This window comes from Prinia subflava, chromosome 2, assembly GCF_021018805.1.
Source record: "Prinia subflava isolate CZ2003 ecotype Zambia chromosome 2, Cam_Psub_1.2, whole genome shotgun sequence".
Lineage (NCBI taxonomy): Eukaryota > Metazoa > Chordata > Aves > Passeriformes > Cisticolidae > Prinia > Prinia subflava.
The window spans coordinates 79,791,973-79,812,307 of record NC_086248.1 but is presented as its reverse complement, the minus strand read 5'-3'; the positions used below and the strand labels follow the sequence as shown (position 1 = coordinate 79,812,307).

The following is a 20,335-nucleotide window of genomic DNA, read 5'->3' as shown; positions in this document are numbered from 1 at the left end:
AGCACAACTCGTTAGTTAAAATATTACATTCTTGAATGTAATCTTGAAGATGTGGCATATATAAACTAAAAAGAAAATTCTGCACTTTTCAAATTGTAGTTAAAAAATAAGTATTACAATGATAGTTATTTCCTTTAAAAATTATTCCATAATTATGTAGATAAAATAAGAAAATTGAAGTCCTTCCACATAAAAATAGAATTCCTTAAAAAGGTTCTGATGAAGATAAAAGTAAACACAAAAACATGCTGAAAATACTTGAAAAAATGCAAACTGGTATACATGGTTACCTGAAGCATTACTATGTCCTTGTCAAACATCTCCCTCCTGCACTTCACATTATGGTAGTAATAAATCTGAAAAAAATACCCCAAACCCCACATCACAATCATTAACAAATATATTAATAATATTTCATCTAAAATTATTTTGCTTCTGTAAAAATAAACTTTGCTATACTATGTTCATAAATAAAAAATGAATCTGTAATTTGAAAAAAATTATACAATTATATCTATATGCAAAAAGCTTTCTATAAAGCACAAGACAAGCATAGTTGCTGGCTGGGTTGTAGTGATGCAATGCCTGGATTGCATAAACTTACAAGCAAAAATCTTTTTGACCTCTTTAGCTTATGTTTTAATGTATTTGTTTAGCAATTAACTGTTTGAAATTCACGGGAGAGAAAGCCCTTGCAGTTGGAGAAATGTTTTTTGCTCTCTCCATGAATTGCTCTTTAATCATTTGAGATACCATCTTTCAGGAATTGCCAGTGTCAGCAAAATGTTAATATTCTGGCAGAGCTGTACTTAACCCAAACCATCCTGGGGAGGAATCCAACAGGATGAGCCAGGCAGCAGCAACTCCACAACCACACTGAAAGGTGGGAAAGTTTGAATACACCATAATCGAGGAAAAATAAATAGGGCTGACAAGTTTCTGCCTAGGCCTGCAAACAAACTTCAGCATGATAAAATCTCCTCTAGACACACACCATTTCCACCAGAATTACATGAAGACAGCTAGATATGCCTTCCCTTTCTTCCCTATCCTAATAATCCACAAATATAGATGCCCATTCCTATTATCTGGGAAATTTGGAAGCTATTATCAGCTCCAAAAGGAGCTGGCTGAACATGAGCTCTCCTCACAGCCAAAGTAAAGAGAAAGGACTTACAGACTGTGGGAGTTACATTACCTCAACTAAACCAAGCCCTTAACTTCAAGATCCTGTCAACTAGGGGAAATTAACCAAGAGCTATGCTGAAATTCCAGATTTGGTGTGTGTCTACAGCACTATGGGCACTGCTATAATTGTACATGACTAGAGCTCTTTTTGCTGTAATCATCATGTAATCACAACAAGGACATAACCATATGAATATCCTTCAAGAGTCAAGAAGTGTCAGAATATAATATATTTAAGCAGTTTAATTCAGTCTCCTAGTAAATATATATTGCAATTATCTAATGGAGATGAGGGCTGATGGGACTGAAGGAATTATCTTGAAAATAAATCAAGTTAACACCTCACAGAATGAAATCCTATTCCTGTTGTAATCTAAGTCTTGCCGAGAAAATCGCTTGAGACAACCACCCTGGTGGGTGGTACTGACACCCCAGTACCCATTTTATAGCTGTTATGCTTGAGACACCTAATTTATACAAACACTGAGAACATATGTTTAGAGATGAAAGGAGCCACTCTCCAGAAGTGTAAGAGCTAAAAGCCAAGAAACACTTAGTTCTACACTGCTTCTAACGCTTCTGAGGGGTCTTCAAATTTCAATTACTTTATAAATATAAATAGCCATGCTATCATAATGCTGCATATTTTTATATCTGAGACCCTTTTGTGTGGAGGTGATGAATGCATTACCCACAGATGTGCAGACCTAATTCTGCACTTCCAACTGTTGCTGCACAGTACACAGTAAAAAAGCTAGGAGTCATTAACTGCATTAACTAGAACTCCACACACTGAGCACTGAGTTCGACGGCTACTGCAGCAGTCCTGAAACAAAAAAGCAACTTCTAACTAAAAAAAATCAAAGACCAGTTTAAAAGCAAAAATACTCAAATTATGCCAGTGCTGATAAAAATGCCTACCTCACATTGTCTTCTGTAAGACTGACATAAGTGAAATTTCAAATCAACACAGGAAAAGAAAGTTTTGAGGTCTGAAAGACCAAGAGCTCCCTCTGTACTCAGCACCAGTGAGGTTCCACCTTGAGTCCAGTTGTGGGCCCTTCACTTCAAGATATACATTGAGGTTCTTCCAGGCAACCAGCAACAGGACAAGAGAACACAGCCTCAGGCTGTGTCGGGGGAGGTTCAGGTTGGACATTGGGAAGAATTTCTTCATGGAAAAGGTTGTTAGAAATTGAAATGGATTGCCCAGGTGGAGTCAGCACCCCTGGAGCTGTTCAAGAGGCAACTGGACATGGCCCTTAGTGCTGTGGTCTAGTTCACAAGGTGGTGTTTGGCCAAGGGTTGGACTCGATTATCTCAGAGGTCTTGTTCAACCTCATTGGTTCTGTGATTCTGTGAAATTACCCTGAGGGAGTCATGAAGAAAGAGTGACTCTGCAGCTACTGTGCACTTACCTGATTCACGAGAGAGAAACCATTCCTTCTCCACATCCCTGCATGCACTTGGGCACATAGGACAAGGCATCGTAGAGGATGTTCTATTAACATAGGTGGGCTAAGTTCACTCTGCATTAAGAAAATGCAATATTTTGATGTATACAGAGAAAATAAAAGAAAATAGGACTGAAATGAAGGAGGATGATATTTGTGATCATTAAAATATTTGGGCACTACAAAAGACAAGCAAATCCAACACCAAAGTTAAATGAGCCTATTCACAGTCTTTCAAATCATTGTTAATCGCCCTTACATTCTGTCTTTGCTCCACACAGCTACTGCACAAGAGCTTTAGTTTATTCCTAAAGACAGCAACTTTCATATTTTAAAACATCAGCAATTTAATAACACTGTAATTTCCTTTCATTGAAAGGTTAAGTACTACTCCTTTCCAAAGATACTGAGACTTCTTCTCTCAGTTAGATTTTATCCTCTTTTATTTTACATTTTTTGACTACCCTTAAAGAAGTAGCATATCAGTAAGAATAGGCAGAAAGCAAGAAACAGCTGGGGAAGAAAATTAGAACCCAGCTGAAAGAGAAGGAATCAGATCCTGCCTGGGGTTCCTAAAAGCAGTTTCTACTACAAAAAAAGGAGGTTATGCAACCTGAATCTTTGTTACGCTAGCGAGCAGTACTGATCGTCTGTACTCATGAATATCTGGATATTAATCTTTTAAGAGGTAATTTTATGTATTAAAGATATTCTCTTTCAGTAGAATTCATAGAACATAGGTTCTTTGATTTATTTAATAATATCCTACACTTACATGACCAATCTGACATTCAGCATTAATTATATTTAATGAATATGCTACATTTAATTACATACCAGGGGCAGCAGCTCTGGAAACTTATATGCCACTTCAGTTTTACTCAGCAAAACATGCAAGCCTATATAAAGACATGGAAAAGCCATACAGAATATTGCATAAAATATTTTATGTAATTCAAAGAGGACAAAAAAGGTAATTTAATTTACTCTTGGACCATTTTCTGGACACAGTTACAGGTCTGCAAATTTACCACTTTGGAGCTAAGTAGCTATTTCCTGAAGAAACATTTTACAAAGAATACATTTTAAGAGCATTGAAGTTTTCCCTGTATAAACCTTGAAGTACAATTTTGATTTTTGACCTTTTTTTTGACTCTGTCATATCCCTGCAGTGACGGCCAAGATTCCTTGGTCTGTCAGGACAAACAATCAACAGCAGAAACCTCCTTCCTTTTATCAGTCCCTGGGGAGCTTATAAAATACCTCAGGAACTAGAATAAGGCCCCTATAAAACACATGAAGATTTTTCTGGTTTGCTTTCTTTTGAAGTTACACGGACTTTGCTCAAAGATTCAAATATTCAAAGCTATTTGACACTGACCTGCATGGCACTTTACCTAAGAATCACCTTTTCCATTTCATTATTTGTGAATTTATTTTTATCACGTTCTTTCTGATTCTGTAAACTAAAATTCACAAAGCTTTTTTCAACACAACTGCTGAACAAGATAGACACAATATGAAAAGAAAGGCATAGCTTAATTTTCTGGTGACACATCTGTTTGATAAATTTGTTCTCTAACAGAATGTTGATTAGTCTATTCAATCTGACAGCTAAACATATTCCAAAACAGTCGACCACAGTCCATATTTTGTTGCAGTTCTTTTGCATCACTCAAGTGGCAAAAGCAACAGTAGCTGCCTATAATACAAACTCAGAGACATGAGGCAATCTCCCTCCCCCATCCTGAATGATAACAAGTTCTCTGGTGCTTGAGAACATCTGGCCTAGAAGCTACCAAACAGCTAGAAAATGGCCAAAATTGATCCTATTCAGGCCTTAAACAATGCTTGTGTTTGTTCATGTACGAACACAAATCACATCTACAGAACATTTTTCATTTCCTGAAATACTTCTCAACTGTTCGTACCTGCAAGTAAACGAGAAACTGGGAGATGAATGCTAACTTTTTCCTGAGAAACGCAGTATCTGATGGTCTCAACTGAATGTCCACACATACTGAGGACTATAGGCTGCTCTCCATCAGTAAACCCACTATGACACTGCATCAACACAGTCAGGCATTTCTTGTAAGCTTCAATCAATACCTTTTCCTGAAAGAAAGATTACAGTTTACAGAGATTGTGAAAAAACCACAGCTCTGAAAAATAATACAGACAATGTAAAAAGGACCCTGAAGGGTATGCAATTTTACCTTTAACAACAGTCCTGCAAAATTAAGATAAGGAATCCAACAAAAGAGCCAAATAAAGGAGGGCACAAACTGCAAAACTCATACTGGTATGTCTGATTAGAAAAATACCCACTAGGATGTTGTTTGGGTTTGGGGTTTTTTTGTAACTGACACGATGGTAACTTTCTTGAGCAATGATCATGCTAGGCTAGTAAAACCTGCACATTAACTACCAGTAACAGATTAAAGCCAGCCTGAATGTTCAGGTATTCCAGGATCACTTATCCCACAGCCACATTTTACTATGCTCAAGTTCTGAAATCCTGAAACTTGAAACATTTATGGAGGAGAAATATGATTTAAAATCAAGCAGTATTTGGTATATCCAGGGCCTACTCCTCCATTACCTCCTCTTTGAAAATTATAACCTGATAGTGTTGTGATAATCACAGTCCTCAGATGTGTGACAAAACTGCAGTATTTGTAAAAGGCCTAGCCACATTCTTATGAATTGGTCAGTACAAACCACACTTGTGTTTAAATGCAGAAAAAATTTGCATTTGCTCATAGAAGATGTCCTTAGCTTATGGTGAAGTTGTGTTTAGGTCAATTTTTACATGTACTAATATTTGGGTTTTATCCCTCTTCACACAGAAAAACAACTCAGAAGGAATTAGTCCTTACATCTAATGCACACCAGTCCTGCATCATTGAAATAACAAGTGTTAATTTCATCTGCAGTGTAAACGCTGCTTCCCACTCTGGTTCCATTTCAATGTGCTGTCCTACTTGACGGGTTATTGGATCCATACCCTAGAACAAGAAGAATTATACACTTCAATAATGTATCACTGAAGTACACTGGCAGCAGTAGCAGAGGTGTGAGACAGTGGTTAGGTATCCTTACAAACATACTGTGCTGCAAAAAGAACCTTGGGGGAATGAAAGATAATGAAACCACAAGTGAAGAGGTCTATTCATGTGTCAGGAACAATTTATTCCTCAATACAAGGAGCAACTCTGCTGACACTTACGATGAACCAGATTTGCTCACAGAATTAATTGTCTTGTCTACATCTACAAGTGCAAAATATGCCCCAAGTTACACTTTCTCTTTTGAACTGCTCTTTAATTTTTATTGTCCTCTACAACAAAGTTTTAAAAAGTGAGGTAAGATGTTATGTTTTAGGAAAACACAGTGGCTCCAAAAGTGATACAGCACTGAAACTATAAAATTAAGAGTAGATCAAATTTCTTCTATTTTGACATCATAGTAGCTAACTTCCTGCTGAAATTTTGCCAGTTTTTGTAATTCACAGATTTACATACCTGCATACATTTGAGTAATTCCAAGAAGGCATCAAAACCCTCCAGGAACTTGCGGCGCAAGTCATCCGACCACTCCGTTGGCTTACTTATCAACACGTACCTGGGGAGATTAGAAAGATGCAAGTGCTCATTTTAGATTTTTTTTTTAAACTCCTCAATTTCTCAAATCAGCACATAGTTAGTATACTTACTTGAGATCCAAAATAAGGCTCTGGACGCGCCTGAATTTGAAAGCCTGAAGAGCAGTGTAACGTTCAAACTGAAACCTGCCTTGGATGTCACGGTGCCTTAAGTGGTCCATGAAAGTTTTGATGATAGTGGTCATGAGATTCTCTTCTGTTATTAGCATTCGAGCCTATTCCAAAGTACATTAAAATTTGCTGTAATTAACAGACACAGCTAACAAGATCTTCACACTGCACCATGAAGTTCATAAAATACATTATTTTTTAATCCAAAATAATTACATCAATAATTAGAACAGAACACTGAAAAGCACTATTTTCACAGAACCACACAAGACAAAAAAAAGGAATCTAGTCAAAAATTATCGTAAGTCAGATTTCTTTTTTCAGATCCTTTCTGTACAGAAGTCTGTAGTAAGGCTCCTGCTAACCTATGTAAATATGGCACAAGACACATTATTATGTGTCTTACAATTACCTTGTACCTCCCTTTAAGTATGTGCTGTCTCCTCTCAGATAGTTTGGGCCCTTTAGGGGAGTGACAGCTCTTCTGTTTTCTGTTTACAAACTGTCAAGAGCTGTGGTGAGCAGAGCCTCTTCTGAAACAGTAAGGAACTGCACATGCCATTTCCACATGGAAATTCCATGAAATAAACTTTTAATTTCCCTCAAGGTCTACTGCATATATCCATGTGTTGCATGAAACAAATCAGCAAAGTCTGACAAAGATTGTCTTCATCATCCAGCCTAACCTACCCCAACTTCACTACAGAGGAGGGGGCACAAAGTTACTGCCAGCTCCTCCTCATGAACACTTCCACATCTGCCCCCATCCTGTTGGTTCTCCGGGTTAAATGGGATGAGCCTTGCAGTCTTTGGATCTGGCTAGTAGACTCAACAAGACTGGCCACTCTGATCTACCACAATGACATTGAGGCTCTTCACTAGAGCTTCCAGGTTCTACAGCTGCTAATGATAATACAAAATAGTTTCTAAAATGCTACTGCAGTGGGGGAAAAGCATCTAATGATTAACATTTTCCCCCCAAAAAATCATCACCACCAGAGCTGCTCTCAAAGCAAAAAACTGCAGTTCCTTAAGAGATCCAACTCTTAAATTACTAAGATCAGTTAAAAAATGTTACTGGAGGATGGTGGGGTGATTTAAATTCTTTAACGTATTCATATAGTTAAGAATGAGTGACTATAAATATATTAAAAATAATACTTAGTTCATATGATAGAAGCTTATCATAATTACTATCATGTCATCTATCTATCATTCCGCACAACAGTCAAAATGCATTTGCTTTGCTTTTTTTGCATGCTTTTAAAATAGAACACATATAAAAGGGGCACTGCAATTACTCTGCCCTGGGAAAGGTTTGAAATTACTTTTTCAAAAAGTATGTATTGATACACATGTTGTGCCACCCCATCTGCCAAAGGGAACAATACCATTACCATCTGAATAATATTACTTGGTTAAGTCTAACTAAGTCTGAATATTGGCAACATTCTTATTGAAAGAACCCAAATGAAGAGGCAATATAATATTGTCCTGAACCATGGGAACAAAATCCTGAGTTCCTGTTGAATTCCTATGAATAACAACCATCCCTAAGAAACTAAAGCTTGCTCAGTATTGTGACTGCCATGCTACTATTGAATTTAAGAGCTCAATGAAGCTTATTAAATTTGGGAGGATTCAGAAGCATTCATTTTCTAAACAATTACGAGTATGAAAATCAGACTTTTATTCCAGCACAGCTCCAAATTTTAATTTGTCTTATTCATAATACAAGCAAAGACAGACTTAAATGGAGACTGGAACAAAAAAAAAGTTTCCCAAACAAGCTGGTGAAAGACCAGGAGATTTAGTGAGCTGGGAGAAGTCACAGTGTTTGTAGCACTGAAAAAAACCCTGGAAATTTAAAAGAAGGCACTGTCTTGAGACTCTTGAGACCTCCCTACCAAAGGAAGTAGGGAGTATCATGAGACAATTCTTGCTTGCACTTTGGTTGATTGGAAAATGAACATAAAGTGGATTGCTTATAACACTGCATCAAAATGGTGCTCTGAAACCATAATATGCAAACCGTAATATAGATTTCGACAAATGTGGCTCAGTATGATGAGGAATTGAAATGCTATGTGTATGTATCTCTAAATAAATATGAAAGTACCTTTGTAAAAAAAAGTAAAACAAAAATGGTAAAAGAAAAATCACAAACACCCAGCCTACTCTGGGAAGCCAGACTGAAACTTCCCAATGTTGAATGCTTTAATTTCTAAATCCACAGCAATATATGCAAAGTCTGACTGTTCTGCATTTCCACAGTAATATTAAAGAAATCTGCAGCTTTGAGTTATGAATCTTGAGAGGCTTTTAACAAATAAAGATTTCCTTTTTTGGTCTTTTAGTACTTACAAGAGAAGGCACTGTGAATATCTGTATCGAGAGGTCAGCAATTGAGAGCTCTCTGTCGTGGTCATCTTTCATAAAATCACTCTGCAATCGCTCATAGTTCTATTAAGAAGGAGGCAAAAAAAGGCAAGGAGTGCCAACTATCAGTTTTTAAAAGAAAGACAGGCACTACTCACCAGAGTAGGTACAGTGAAGAGTTGGACAGACAGAGCAGCCACCGATACTGCCCGTTCGTGATCATCCTCCATATAATCTCTCTGCAACTGCCGGTAATTCTAAACAACAAGGGGAAATTCACCTCTAATCCACACTGACCTGATTTTTTAACTTAAATGTCTGCTCTGGGAAACTTTAATGCCATGAAAAAGGGAAGAGTAGCTCTAACGGATTATTATATGGGTATACTGTACAAAGAATATGACAACTTAATCTGCTCACATGTGAGATCTACTCACTCTCATTTTCACAATAAAGGCTAGTATTTTATTTTCTACTCAGGAGTCTGCAGCAGAGTGGGCAGAATTTTGCAGTGCTGATTTAAAGCATTTCAAATACCAGTTACTGCAGAAATACTAATCAGCATAACTGAATTTCAGCACTATTTCTGAGCAGTGCTTTAACAGCTTACACCTCAACAAAGAGCAGCGATTAGCTCTTAAGGACTGATAGCCTGCATAGCTGATGGTGAAGACAAAAACATCTGAACTGCTTTAGTTCTGGGGCGTTTGAAAGGCCATTTCCTTCCCAGGAGATGAGATGCCATTATGACTAATATACTGAAGAGTAAAATAAGATTTCCAACATTTCATTTCAGGTTTTCACTTCCATAAAAAGGAAAAAAAAATCGGGTAACAGTTCATTTAAATCACTGTATGCTAACTAGACTCTCTTCACTAGACAGTTTTAGCATTTAATGGCTCTTTGTAAGAAACATACTTACTCTCGCAAAGCGGATAGCAAAAAGTTTCTTGTATTTCAAATCCATGAGAAGACTGCTCATGAATAACTGGTGATACACATTTCGAGCCCCTGTCAAGAAAAATGAATGAAATATCGCATGTCACTGTTTTCTATCAACATATATGGAAACATATTATGGAAACACTTAGAAAACTCCCACTGAATGAGGTAAACGTGCATTTCAGAGTAGAAGCTGCTCTGATTAAGTCTGTCAGGTGGTAGCAAAGGATGAAGAAGAATAATAAGCCAAAACTCTTCAAGAGGCATTATTTATTACTCCTATATAAGATATCACTGTTGAATGGGATGTATATCATCAAATATAAGGGAAGTTAGCAAAACAAGAACAGAACTCTGTTCATCCTCAGGATAAACAGGGGATTTAGAAAGGAAAAGAAGAGAACACTATTATGAGAAGTCTTGAGAACTGCAACAAATTTTCCTAGTTGTGAACATCTCCATAAAATAATCAGCTGGGCTATCTCTGAATTTCTAATCTGTCTGGACAGCCTCCCAGAAAGTATTATCAATACAAATTATATTCATCTCTATGTAGCTTGGATGGAAATACACATATGCATAATTTCTTCTGTAGGTCACTTTCAAGTCAAAAGCCATGACGCTATTTCCTTAATGGAGAAGAACTATGAAATACAAGAAAAAGTAGAGAAATATTGATGTTGAAATAGAAATGCAAAAGTTACTCCTTGCTTACATGAAAGACATTATCCTAACAAAACCTGTATTAAAAATGTAGTCATGCTTCACAAAAGCAGTACCTTTCAGATTACAAAATTTGCAGTGCCAGGAATTCATTCTCAAGATAAAGGTATTAGATAAACAAAACCTAAAATAATCATTTTCTCCATACTACATCCACTTTCCACCTTACTTCTTACTTATTTTATTGATATTCCAAGAAGGTACCCAGGCAGACATATTGCATCATTACCTACCTGTCCTTTGTGCTTCTCTTTCTTACACCTGGCCTTACCCTTTCAGGATATCAAATCAGACATGGAATCAACGAGGGAATAGAAATTAACTACCTCCCTTTCCTCAAAATTACAACTTTTCTAGCTAATTCAAATATATCAAACAGCCTTTCAAAGTTTCAACAGCTCTAAAACAACAGAACAGTAATTTTCACTGAATGTTCTCAGAACACTTAAGAATACCTCAGGAACACAAACACAAAGTCAAAGCAGAAAGACTCTGCCTCATCCTGCAAAACAGGCATTTTGGTGGATATTAAATGGATGCTGAGATCCTATAAAGCATGCAAACCCCCAATTTCTTTATTGTTTACTCAGTTTACATTAATTATCACTACCATTTGCATATTCAAGTCAGTTTTGAAAAATCAGACCTGAAACCAACCCCATCTCCAGTCTCTGTAGTTCTTAAATACACTTGGGAGTGTATCATAAAGGGAGAAATTGTAACAAATTAGGCAAAATTATCCATAATACACCACAGCAAAAATGATCAAACATTAGCAAATACAGTAAAAGGAAAACTTCTTCAAATACAGTTCAGGAAAACTAGCATTTTCCTGAACTCTGAGAAAACTCACCTTTCCACAGTTTAGAATCACACAGCATCAGCTTATCTACAAGTGAAGAATTTTCACCATCTGGCCCTTCTTGCAAGCCAACCTGACACAATATTCGGCGAAGGCCATCTTCATGAAGAGGAATGATACAAGTTAGTTACAGCTCAAACACAAGCGTGTGTTATTTTGACATCCTGGAATTTTCATACCACACAAAAGCCCTCACACTGCCCTCTTTCCCATGATAACTCAACAACAGCACTCATATTTTGCTGATATATACACAAACATTTCATACCTTGCAAGTTTCACGCCAGCCTTATGGAACATCAGGAACATAGTGAAAATTGCCAAATGCAATGATTTGATTTAAAGTTATCAAATAAAAATCTGCTTCCTTAAAAATGGTTTACTAAAATAACGAACAGTTATACAGCAGACTAATTTTCTAGGTTTTAGTTTTCCTGATTAAACTCCTATGAAAAGGAAAATATAATTCATATATGAAATAACTCATATGTTCATGTAGGAGCTTTTTGTTTTCACTTAGGAGTTGCTATCATTTCAAGGCTTCTCTGCATATTTTTTCAAATGGAAAGAAGCAGTAACTTGAATTATATGAACATTTAAGTTATTATATGCTTGCATCTGAAATAGAGCACAACCCAGACATGGTCCTGTTAAGAATGTTCAACCTGGCTTTGCACTGCAGGTGATACATATTCCCTGAGAACTGTGGGACTTACAGAGCCTTTACTTCCACACCCTGTTTGGCATCTCAGCTCCTCAGGCAGAGTGGGCAGTGGCTTAGTGCTGCATGGTGCAGTAATATACACTCTGAGAACCCCTACAGCAGTTTGAGGTTACTCCTTTTTGCCTTGCAGAGTTCAATACCAACTACTGTTATGAAGGACACCAAATCAATGGAAACTGCTGCATTGGTTCACAATGGTCAAACAGACACTTATTCCTGAAGTGGCATTTGCTGGGAAGGATGTAGTGGTCAAACTTCTGATGAAGTTCCTTAGCAAGGTTTTTCTTTTTTAGCGACAAGAATTTGTCATTTCATTGACAGCAAACATCCAACAAACTCTGGTACAGCAGACCCCTCCCCTGTCACTCAGCCTTTGTTCAGGGACATTTCAGTGTACCCCAGGCAGTGCAACTCTATCACCTCATGTTACAAATGACTGGTAGCGGACAAACATGTTTAAAAGATTGAGTAGAATTTAGTTTTTTGAGTGTGATTGCTAAAAACCAGGCTCAGAGTACTGACTGCACCCCAAGACACGGAAGGCAGTTCAAGCAAATGAGCACATTGGTCACAGACAAAATGTATGGGTGCTGTTTACAATCCAACATGCCTTTTGCCTTTCTGAATCATAAGGAACTCAGCATTTAACGAGCTGAACTCTTCAGAACTTCAGAAAGACTACATACATAACTCAAACAAAATTCAGTGCTTTCTTCTGTAACTTGAGAGACCAGTGACACATCCAAGTTACTTTTTTGCAACCATCATTTAGTGCTGAAAATTAATGACTGTGGCACCTGGCACAAATGACACAGCACAAGACTGGGCTTAAAATGAGAAAGACAGTGCCTGTCTACAAGTTTCACTGAAAGGGAAATTTATCACAGGAAGAAACTATCTTCAGAACTCCTTTCTATTAATTCCTACTGTTTACCAGAAACACTGGCAAATAGTTGAACAAACCACTACCATAAGTTTTGTTGAAAATTTTGATTTACTTAACTTTAAAACTTAAGCATAAACTACTTATGTTTGCAAAACAAGAACATTTTATAAAGACCCTGTGCATGAAATCTTGGCTAATTTTCCAATTATCAGTCTAATAAAACATACAGTCTCTGAAAGATGTTGCACTTATGGTGAATATACGTGCAATATGACAGCAGAGCATATTTTGCTAATACTTCTTGCTAGTATTTCCAGATGAAAAAAATACAAATTGCAAGGGGGTCTGTATCTACATTTCTCCACATCAGCAGTTTGACACTTTTCCTTTTATTTCCTCTCATGCCCTAAACCTTCACAATCTTATGATTTACCAGGACAAATGGGGAACCAAATCAAAACAAAAACTGAGCTTTCCCATAAAATCTGATACTGTGCATCTTGATTCCTTTGAAGAAAGCTCTTTCAAAAAATCTGATTAAGACTTTGTCAGCTTTTATGCTCACCAAAACCCTCCACAATTCCTTGCATTTTCTCTGTTCTACTTAGCAAAAAAATCTGAAGCAATCACTTTCATCATCATTCATCAAATTACTTCTGAATAATTTTGTTTTATCTAATCAGACAGGTTATTTTCAGCTTACTGCATTCATTTTAAAAGAAGTAGGGATTGAAAAAATAGCTTTTTGGCACATTGCATTTGACAGCAAGTCTTGGCTTCTGTTCAACAGCAACTACACAGAAAAGACTACGTAAGACTGGTAGCACTTTCACATGCAAGTTAGAATTCAGAACAGCATTCCAGTAAGAAAAAATAGAATGAAGTCTGACAAGTTATTAATAGCTTTGCCTTATACATTACATATCTGAAATAAGTAGACAAAATTGCTTCAGAAAATCAGCTCCTCTCACAAATATTCTCTAACTTAGCTCAAAAAGGTCAGTTTTGCCCACCTGAATATCCAATAACACTGCCAAGCCAAGTTAGAAGCTTCAGACCAAAGCTCTGATGGGCAACAATAGATGAATGCATAACTTGTACTTTCAATGGCTTTGTCTGACGACTGGTATTTCTCTTAAAAAGAAAAGGAAAAAGGAGGCAATGCATATTTAAGTGAGGACTCACATATACTTCTATACAGAAATGCAGCATTCCTATGATTAATTTTGATAATTGACAATATTAATACAATATTAATACATATTGCTAACACCTACATAGCAAGCCCCAAGAGTCTGAACTTTGTTTATCCTATTAATATTTGAAGGACCTTATTATGCAATATCAGCCTATTTAGGTCAATCCATTTTCCACTCTTGGCCTGTTATCAGTGCTCACACTGATCTGCTGCATTTTCCTGATAAGCAATCCCACGTTCAACCCAAGGGAGCCATGCATGTTTGTGCCTTCCAACACGACAGGCAAGTCACACAGCAGCCCATCATGGAAACTGACTGCCCACAGACTATCTTCAAAAATACAAATTAAATACACAAAGCTAAGACAAGAAAGAATTTGCCCTCATCTATATCTTAGAAAGCATAATAGCTAGATATTACACATAAAAGCCATTTGTTCTTTGACTGCATGGGCAAGTTAAAAATACTGCACAACGTTATCCTTAAAAATATGCTAATGCTTTCAAAATACCTTAAATAGTTAAAGAACAGTAACTGTAGTTGCAGCATTTGTTTTTCAATGGTTGCAGTATCATACAAAAACTATTTATTTCATGTGATTATGTACTGCACTGCAGCAGTTAACAAAAATTTAAAAGAAAGCATTATTCTCAAGTTTTTACATGGAAGAATCTTGCAATATGTAGATATTAATATATACACACATATAAATGTATAGACGCAAAATGAAAGTATTTGCAGTTTCATACTTGGATTCAATCAGTAATGATTTCCATAACTGTTGCTGTGAAAGACATAAGCAAGTTCACTCTATAGGAGAAAAACTGTAACAATTTAACTTTACTGACCTGAAATAGCATGTAATTCTGTTTTAAGATGGAAAAAATTATCTACAAACATCTTTTCAGAAAATTATTTTGGGTGTTAGGTAGGCCATAGCAGAGAAGAAGCCCAACAAAAGACCACCACCAACAAAAACCCCATAAACCAGTATTTTGATATCTCTACCGTATTGTAAATAGTACCTCCAACACTTTGTATCATTAAAACGGAATGAGTCATTATGATAACAATATCACAAACTGGTAGCAAAGCCTCCTTCTGCTTAAGATGAGGCAAGTAAGTAGGTAACATCCCTTACCACCATTACTTACCACTATTACTGATTTTGCCTGATCACAATATTGGAAGTCTCCGTATCGAACAGACCTACGGCCCTGCAAATTCAGAAAGATGTAACATTACCACCAACTCCTAAACAAGAAGTCCCAAGTCTCTGTTTTACATTAGTATAAAAAACACAGTAAAAGCTTCAGATGCATGCTAACTACTCTGCCTTTCACGCTAATTTCACTTTTTAAAGTACTGTATATATTTAGATACTTGGATTTCCCAAATGCACCCTGTACTTTTTAAAAGAAGATAAAATTGTATCCTATATTCAGTTACCTGTTACATTAAATTTTCTGTGTATAACATTGTTCTTAAGATGAACAAATAAAAGAACTACACTTCTTTTATTAAAATACTGAAAACATTAGTACAAAGGCATTATTCATTAGTTTTGATATAACTTGAACATAATTCAGATATTTCAGTGCCTTTTAAAAAGCAGATATTAAAGTTAACTGGTCTTTTAAACATACAATTGAAGCACTTGTTTTATTCCAAAAGTAAAGTTTTCAGTCTTTCTCTACTGTCAATCCATACATCAAAATTGACAGTTGATTGAATTTATAGTGTATTGCAGACAGGAAAACTCACTGGTATTTTAGATCTGATGCCAATCACTGCTTCAGACATAACATTCTCATTTCTTTCGCATACGTGCTCATGTATATATGCATTCATGTATGTATTTAGAAGTAGAAGGGATCAAAAGTAGGGAAACATCTATTAATACACAGCATGTGCTCAGGGCAGCTCATATTCAGGGAGCAGATGTGAATTTCTTGGTTACCAGTATCACAAAAGATAGAGCAGTGATAACACAAAACCAAAATCTAGTTCAGTGTTAAGTAATATGAAGTGGTTATATTTCCTGCACCACTGACCTCCTTGAAGTACTTTAACCACCCAAAATTACTTTCCCATTGCCATTTTGGAAAAGATTTCCTCCCCACACCACTTCCTCCAGAAAAGGCACAAGCCAATAAGCCAAGTAAAAAAGACACTCATTTTTCATGTCAATTGCTTACAGATTCATTGCAAAAATAACCAGGTGCAGTCACCCAATGATGTATCACTTTCTTTAAAAAAATGCACATGAGCCAAACTACAAACACAGCTGACACAGTGCTTCTGAAACTGAAATAATAGTTACAATTATATTCAGCATATAGTGATTCTGAACCTACTGTTCCTCCTAAAAATTGTGTTAAATGCTTTTACCCCTTCCTGCCACTATAATCTGACAACTATGAAAAAGAAAATTAAATTAAATTTAAAAAAGAAACCACAAACCATGAACCACAAGCACCAGAACAAAAGGAGCCAGTTATGGATTTTATCCCTCACACTTAAATGGTGTTACCTTGAGAAGCATTTCCTATGTTTGGAGCCTATTTAGGGGTTTTTTCTATGTCAGCTCCCTGGTTCAGTAAGGGAAGAGCCAAAGTTGCTGCCTCTCCTTGACAGAGGAGTGAGAAACACCTTGGTATTTACACTTACAAGACCTACTAGAATACATTTACATTGAAACATATTCAGTATGAGGTCTGCTTTGGACTGGCCAAATACTATTTAGGCACTGAGACATTTAGTATTAAGGCATTTTAGGGTGGTATGACTCACAGGACTCATAGACTCACATTAACTACACACTTTGGGAAAATAGACTAAAGTATAGTCATAAAACAAACATTAGGTCAAGGTAATTAAAAGTTCTACCAACTAATTCACTTACATCTCTATCTACTGTTGTTGCAAAACCAATGGCTTCCTTCTGTGTGCAGTTGACAGCCTTCTGAAGAGTATAAATAACTTGTTCATAGGTATGGACTTCATCATTAAACAGCATGCAGTAGTAAGTGTCACTCTTCTCACTTCAAAGCAAGGATTGAATTTACGTCATTCAAAGTAAGGATTGAATTCATGTCATTTAAAGCAATGTTAAAAGTGAAAGCAAGTGCAAAGGAAAAAATATGAGAAATACAAATCTACTGCAGTTAATGTATACAAAATATTTCTGACAATTTTAGGAAAAAACTTAAAATCAAAACTTGCATTTTCAACTGTAAATATCTGTGAGCCTTTAAAAGCTAGAAGACAAATATTATACTTACATCATTTCTAGTCCAGGTAATTCATTTTCCTTCTCCCATGTTAATATATCTACTGCATATTTAAATGTAATGGCAAAAATATTATAAGCTCTTGCTACCATATCTTCTGGTAAGTGCACAAGAGGATCCTGGAAAGTAAACATAAATAGCAAATGAGAAATTGAATGTCATTCAAAACAAACTCCCAAATTCGCACCTCTCTTTATCAAAGATGATGTAAGCATCTTCAATGATGTCTTTCTTTAAAAGACTTTTCAGTTGAAAGGAACAGAGTCAATAATCATCCTGTTTTCTTCTTCCAGTTCTACACTGACAGTCACCAAAGCTCTAATCTAACATTCAGTACCTGAATGTTAACTTGCCTCTGATCACCCATTTACATTTTCACACATTCTTCCATTCTCATTCTCCTTGTTCTCACTCCTGCACACCTTTAAAGATAGTTTTTCGGAAGAACTTTAACCTCTGCTGTATTAAAATCTGCTTCTTCTGCTATGCCTTCAAAACAATAATTTCAAATCCCTGTATCTTTTGATCCACTTATCAATATTAGTAAACTGCAGAATACAAATGACCATGCATCTCTTGTCCTGTTTTATATGCAGCATGCATTAAAAGGCATAAGTCTTATCTATCCAGGCTTATACAACAAGCAGCACACTGGCATCATGATTTATGATGCACGTCTCTTATAGCTGTGGTATATAAATAATTAACTACTGAAATGTAAATAGGTGTTTCATAATCATCTGTCCACATCTCAGTCTTGCTCACAGAGAGCTGCTCCCCTTTTGTCTGTGGACCATGCACCCATTTGTGCCCGTTCTGTGCTCTCCATTTGAAAACTGCAGCAGCCTCTACAAACCTGGCCTGCTCTCTGTGCCAGAGCAGAATGGAGGCTGCTGCAGGTGGGGGAATGGGAATGTGGAGAAGGAGGAAGAGGAGAGCTGCCTCAGTCTGCCAGGTCAAATGGAATACTTACTTTTTGGAGCAGTAAATGAAAACTACTGGCAACTCCAAATAAGATAGTGCAGGTACCACTGCCATTTCTCTCCAGTCCATTTCAAGAATGGTGACTAGAAATCATTATAAACCTCTTTTCTTAAGGAAATTGTCTTTTACTGTATCAAAATTTTGAGAACAACTAGTTCCTCTTCTGCAAACCTGGGAATGGAATGCTGCGTGGCCTGTAGGTCACCTGGACAAACATTATACACTGGGTCACTGACTCGATTGATCATTTGATATTTTTATGTGTGTGTAATTGTTAGACAATTAAAATATTTAACAGTGGCCCAATTTCTGGTTTAGGATTACCTAATACTAAATTTTGTGCTTCACTATAGCTTAGGTTGTATAAAAATGGCCACAATAATCTTTTCTCAACTTAAATGTGCATCATCTAAAGGAGGCTCTTGACAGTCAGCAATTCACTTTGTACTAATAACATTTACCCCCTACACCCTGAGATTCTTTGGGAATATTTGGAAGCTTTACAAGAGAGGTAATAACTGCCGTTTCTCTCTCTTTTTGTTTTTTTTTTTTTTTCCATTCATTTAAAAATTATCCAGAGTATGAAGAGCTATCAGCCACCAAAAGCAAAGGCAAACCATAAGCAGCAGCTCTCTCTCCATTCTCAGCACTTTCAACAAAGGCACATATCTGGGCAAGGCAGAAAACAGGCTCCAATAATGCTCAACACACCATCCTTCATCTGTCTCAAACACAGCACTGCATAAGAGATCTCAATCTCCATGGTTTATGGGGAAGAAACACAAAGCCTGCCCAGAACCTTGATTTGTCTGTCAGGCACACTCACTGTGTGAGTATCTTTGGGCACAGAAGCAGCAGTCTACCCAAGATTTCACAACAGGAGTTTCCTAAGGCTGCTGATTCATGTAAAATGGCACATGTAGACCAAGTGGTGAGTCCAGCAGCCACGCTAGAGTCTTAGGGTTGAGAGAACAGATTTTAGAAAGACTACTGTCACTGAAAATACAATTACAGTTGCTTCACTTAAACCATCAGATCAGCAAAATTCTACCAATGCTTGCCTTAGATTTTCCCATCAAATAAAATCTCACAGTATTACATACTGTATATATACACTATATATACATAAGAACAGATGTGAGTGGCTAGGTCAGAAGCCCAATTAGCCACACTAATTCCTGAGATGTAATAACAGATAAGAGTATAAGCAGAAGACAGAATGCTTCTCTGATCTCAAGTAACTTAAGACACTAACGTTTCCCATACAAAGATGGTACCTACAATTTTAAATGGCCATTTGTAATTTTTCCTTCCACAACCACATTAAATTTCCTTTCAAAAACATGTATAAACTTTTAACAATAGTGTTTTGCAGTGGTTAGTCCAACAGCTCGAGTACCTGCTGTAAGATGTGGCATGCCTTTTTGCATTTAATATGTCCAAGTTGTTATGCTATAAATCTGTGGTGAAGATGTGTTCTCTATTTACCTTCTCCAAACAAGCTCATTTAGAGACCTCTGTCTTACATTCCCATGATGATTTTCCTGTGACAGCAGGGTATCTTGATTTTTTTAAAATCTGTGCACCTCTCTTTGGTAAGATTCAGAATATTTGTTGCACAGACAACAGAATTTGGCTTAGTGGTGCACATGATTACATACAGATTTGGGTGGGGTTTTTTTGATTGGTTTGGGGGTTTTTTGCATGTGACAGAATCCCTTGACCTCTCAGAATACACAGGAAAACAAAGAAACAACTAAAGCTGCAGAGGTGACCAAGAACATACACAATGAAGCCTTTAAGTTGAAACCATTTTAAAGAACTCCTTAAGATTTTAATTTTAGTCTAACACTGTAGTTCAAATATTACCACTAAAGTTCCTACAGCCTCTCATGCAGAGTATACAAGACTAAAAATAACCCCACA

At 36.6% G+C, this 20,335-nt stretch overlaps 1 protein-coding gene across 2 annotated transcripts in view; it reads right to left on the bottom strand.

The window, feature by feature from the left end:
- Window positions 1-20,335, bottom strand: part of UBR2 (ubiquitin protein ligase E3 component n-recognin 2) — a 55,966-nt gene that overhangs the window by 25,946 nt on the left and 9,685 nt on the right. The window contains exons 5-18 of one of the 2 annotated variants that reach the window (XM_063390758.1): window positions 17,417-17,544; window positions 17,038-17,176; window positions 15,287-15,349; window positions 13,947-14,067; window positions 11,315-11,422; window positions 9,719-9,807; window positions 8,955-9,053; window positions 6,358-6,521; window positions 6,167-6,266; window positions 5,522-5,650; window positions 4,574-4,757; window positions 3,480-3,541; window positions 2,607-2,717; window positions 291-356 (exon numbers count right to left, since the gene is read on the bottom strand). In XM_063390758.1, the coding sequence (XP_063246828.1) occupies window positions 291-356; window positions 2,607-2,717; window positions 3,480-3,541; window positions 4,574-4,757; window positions 5,522-5,650; window positions 6,167-6,266; window positions 6,358-6,521; window positions 8,955-9,053; window positions 9,719-9,807; window positions 11,315-11,422; window positions 13,947-14,067; window positions 15,287-15,349; window positions 17,038-17,176; window positions 17,417-17,544 (1,563 nt within the window). Of the gene's footprint in view, window positions 1-290; window positions 357-2,606; window positions 2,718-3,479; window positions 3,542-4,573; window positions 4,758-5,521; window positions 5,651-6,166; window positions 6,267-6,357; window positions 6,522-8,781; window positions 8,881-8,954; window positions 9,054-9,718; window positions 9,808-11,314; window positions 11,423-13,946; window positions 14,068-15,286; window positions 15,350-17,037; window positions 17,177-17,416; window positions 17,545-20,335 lie in introns of both variants that reach the window. The other variant, XM_063390757.1, reaches the window with a different exon arrangement.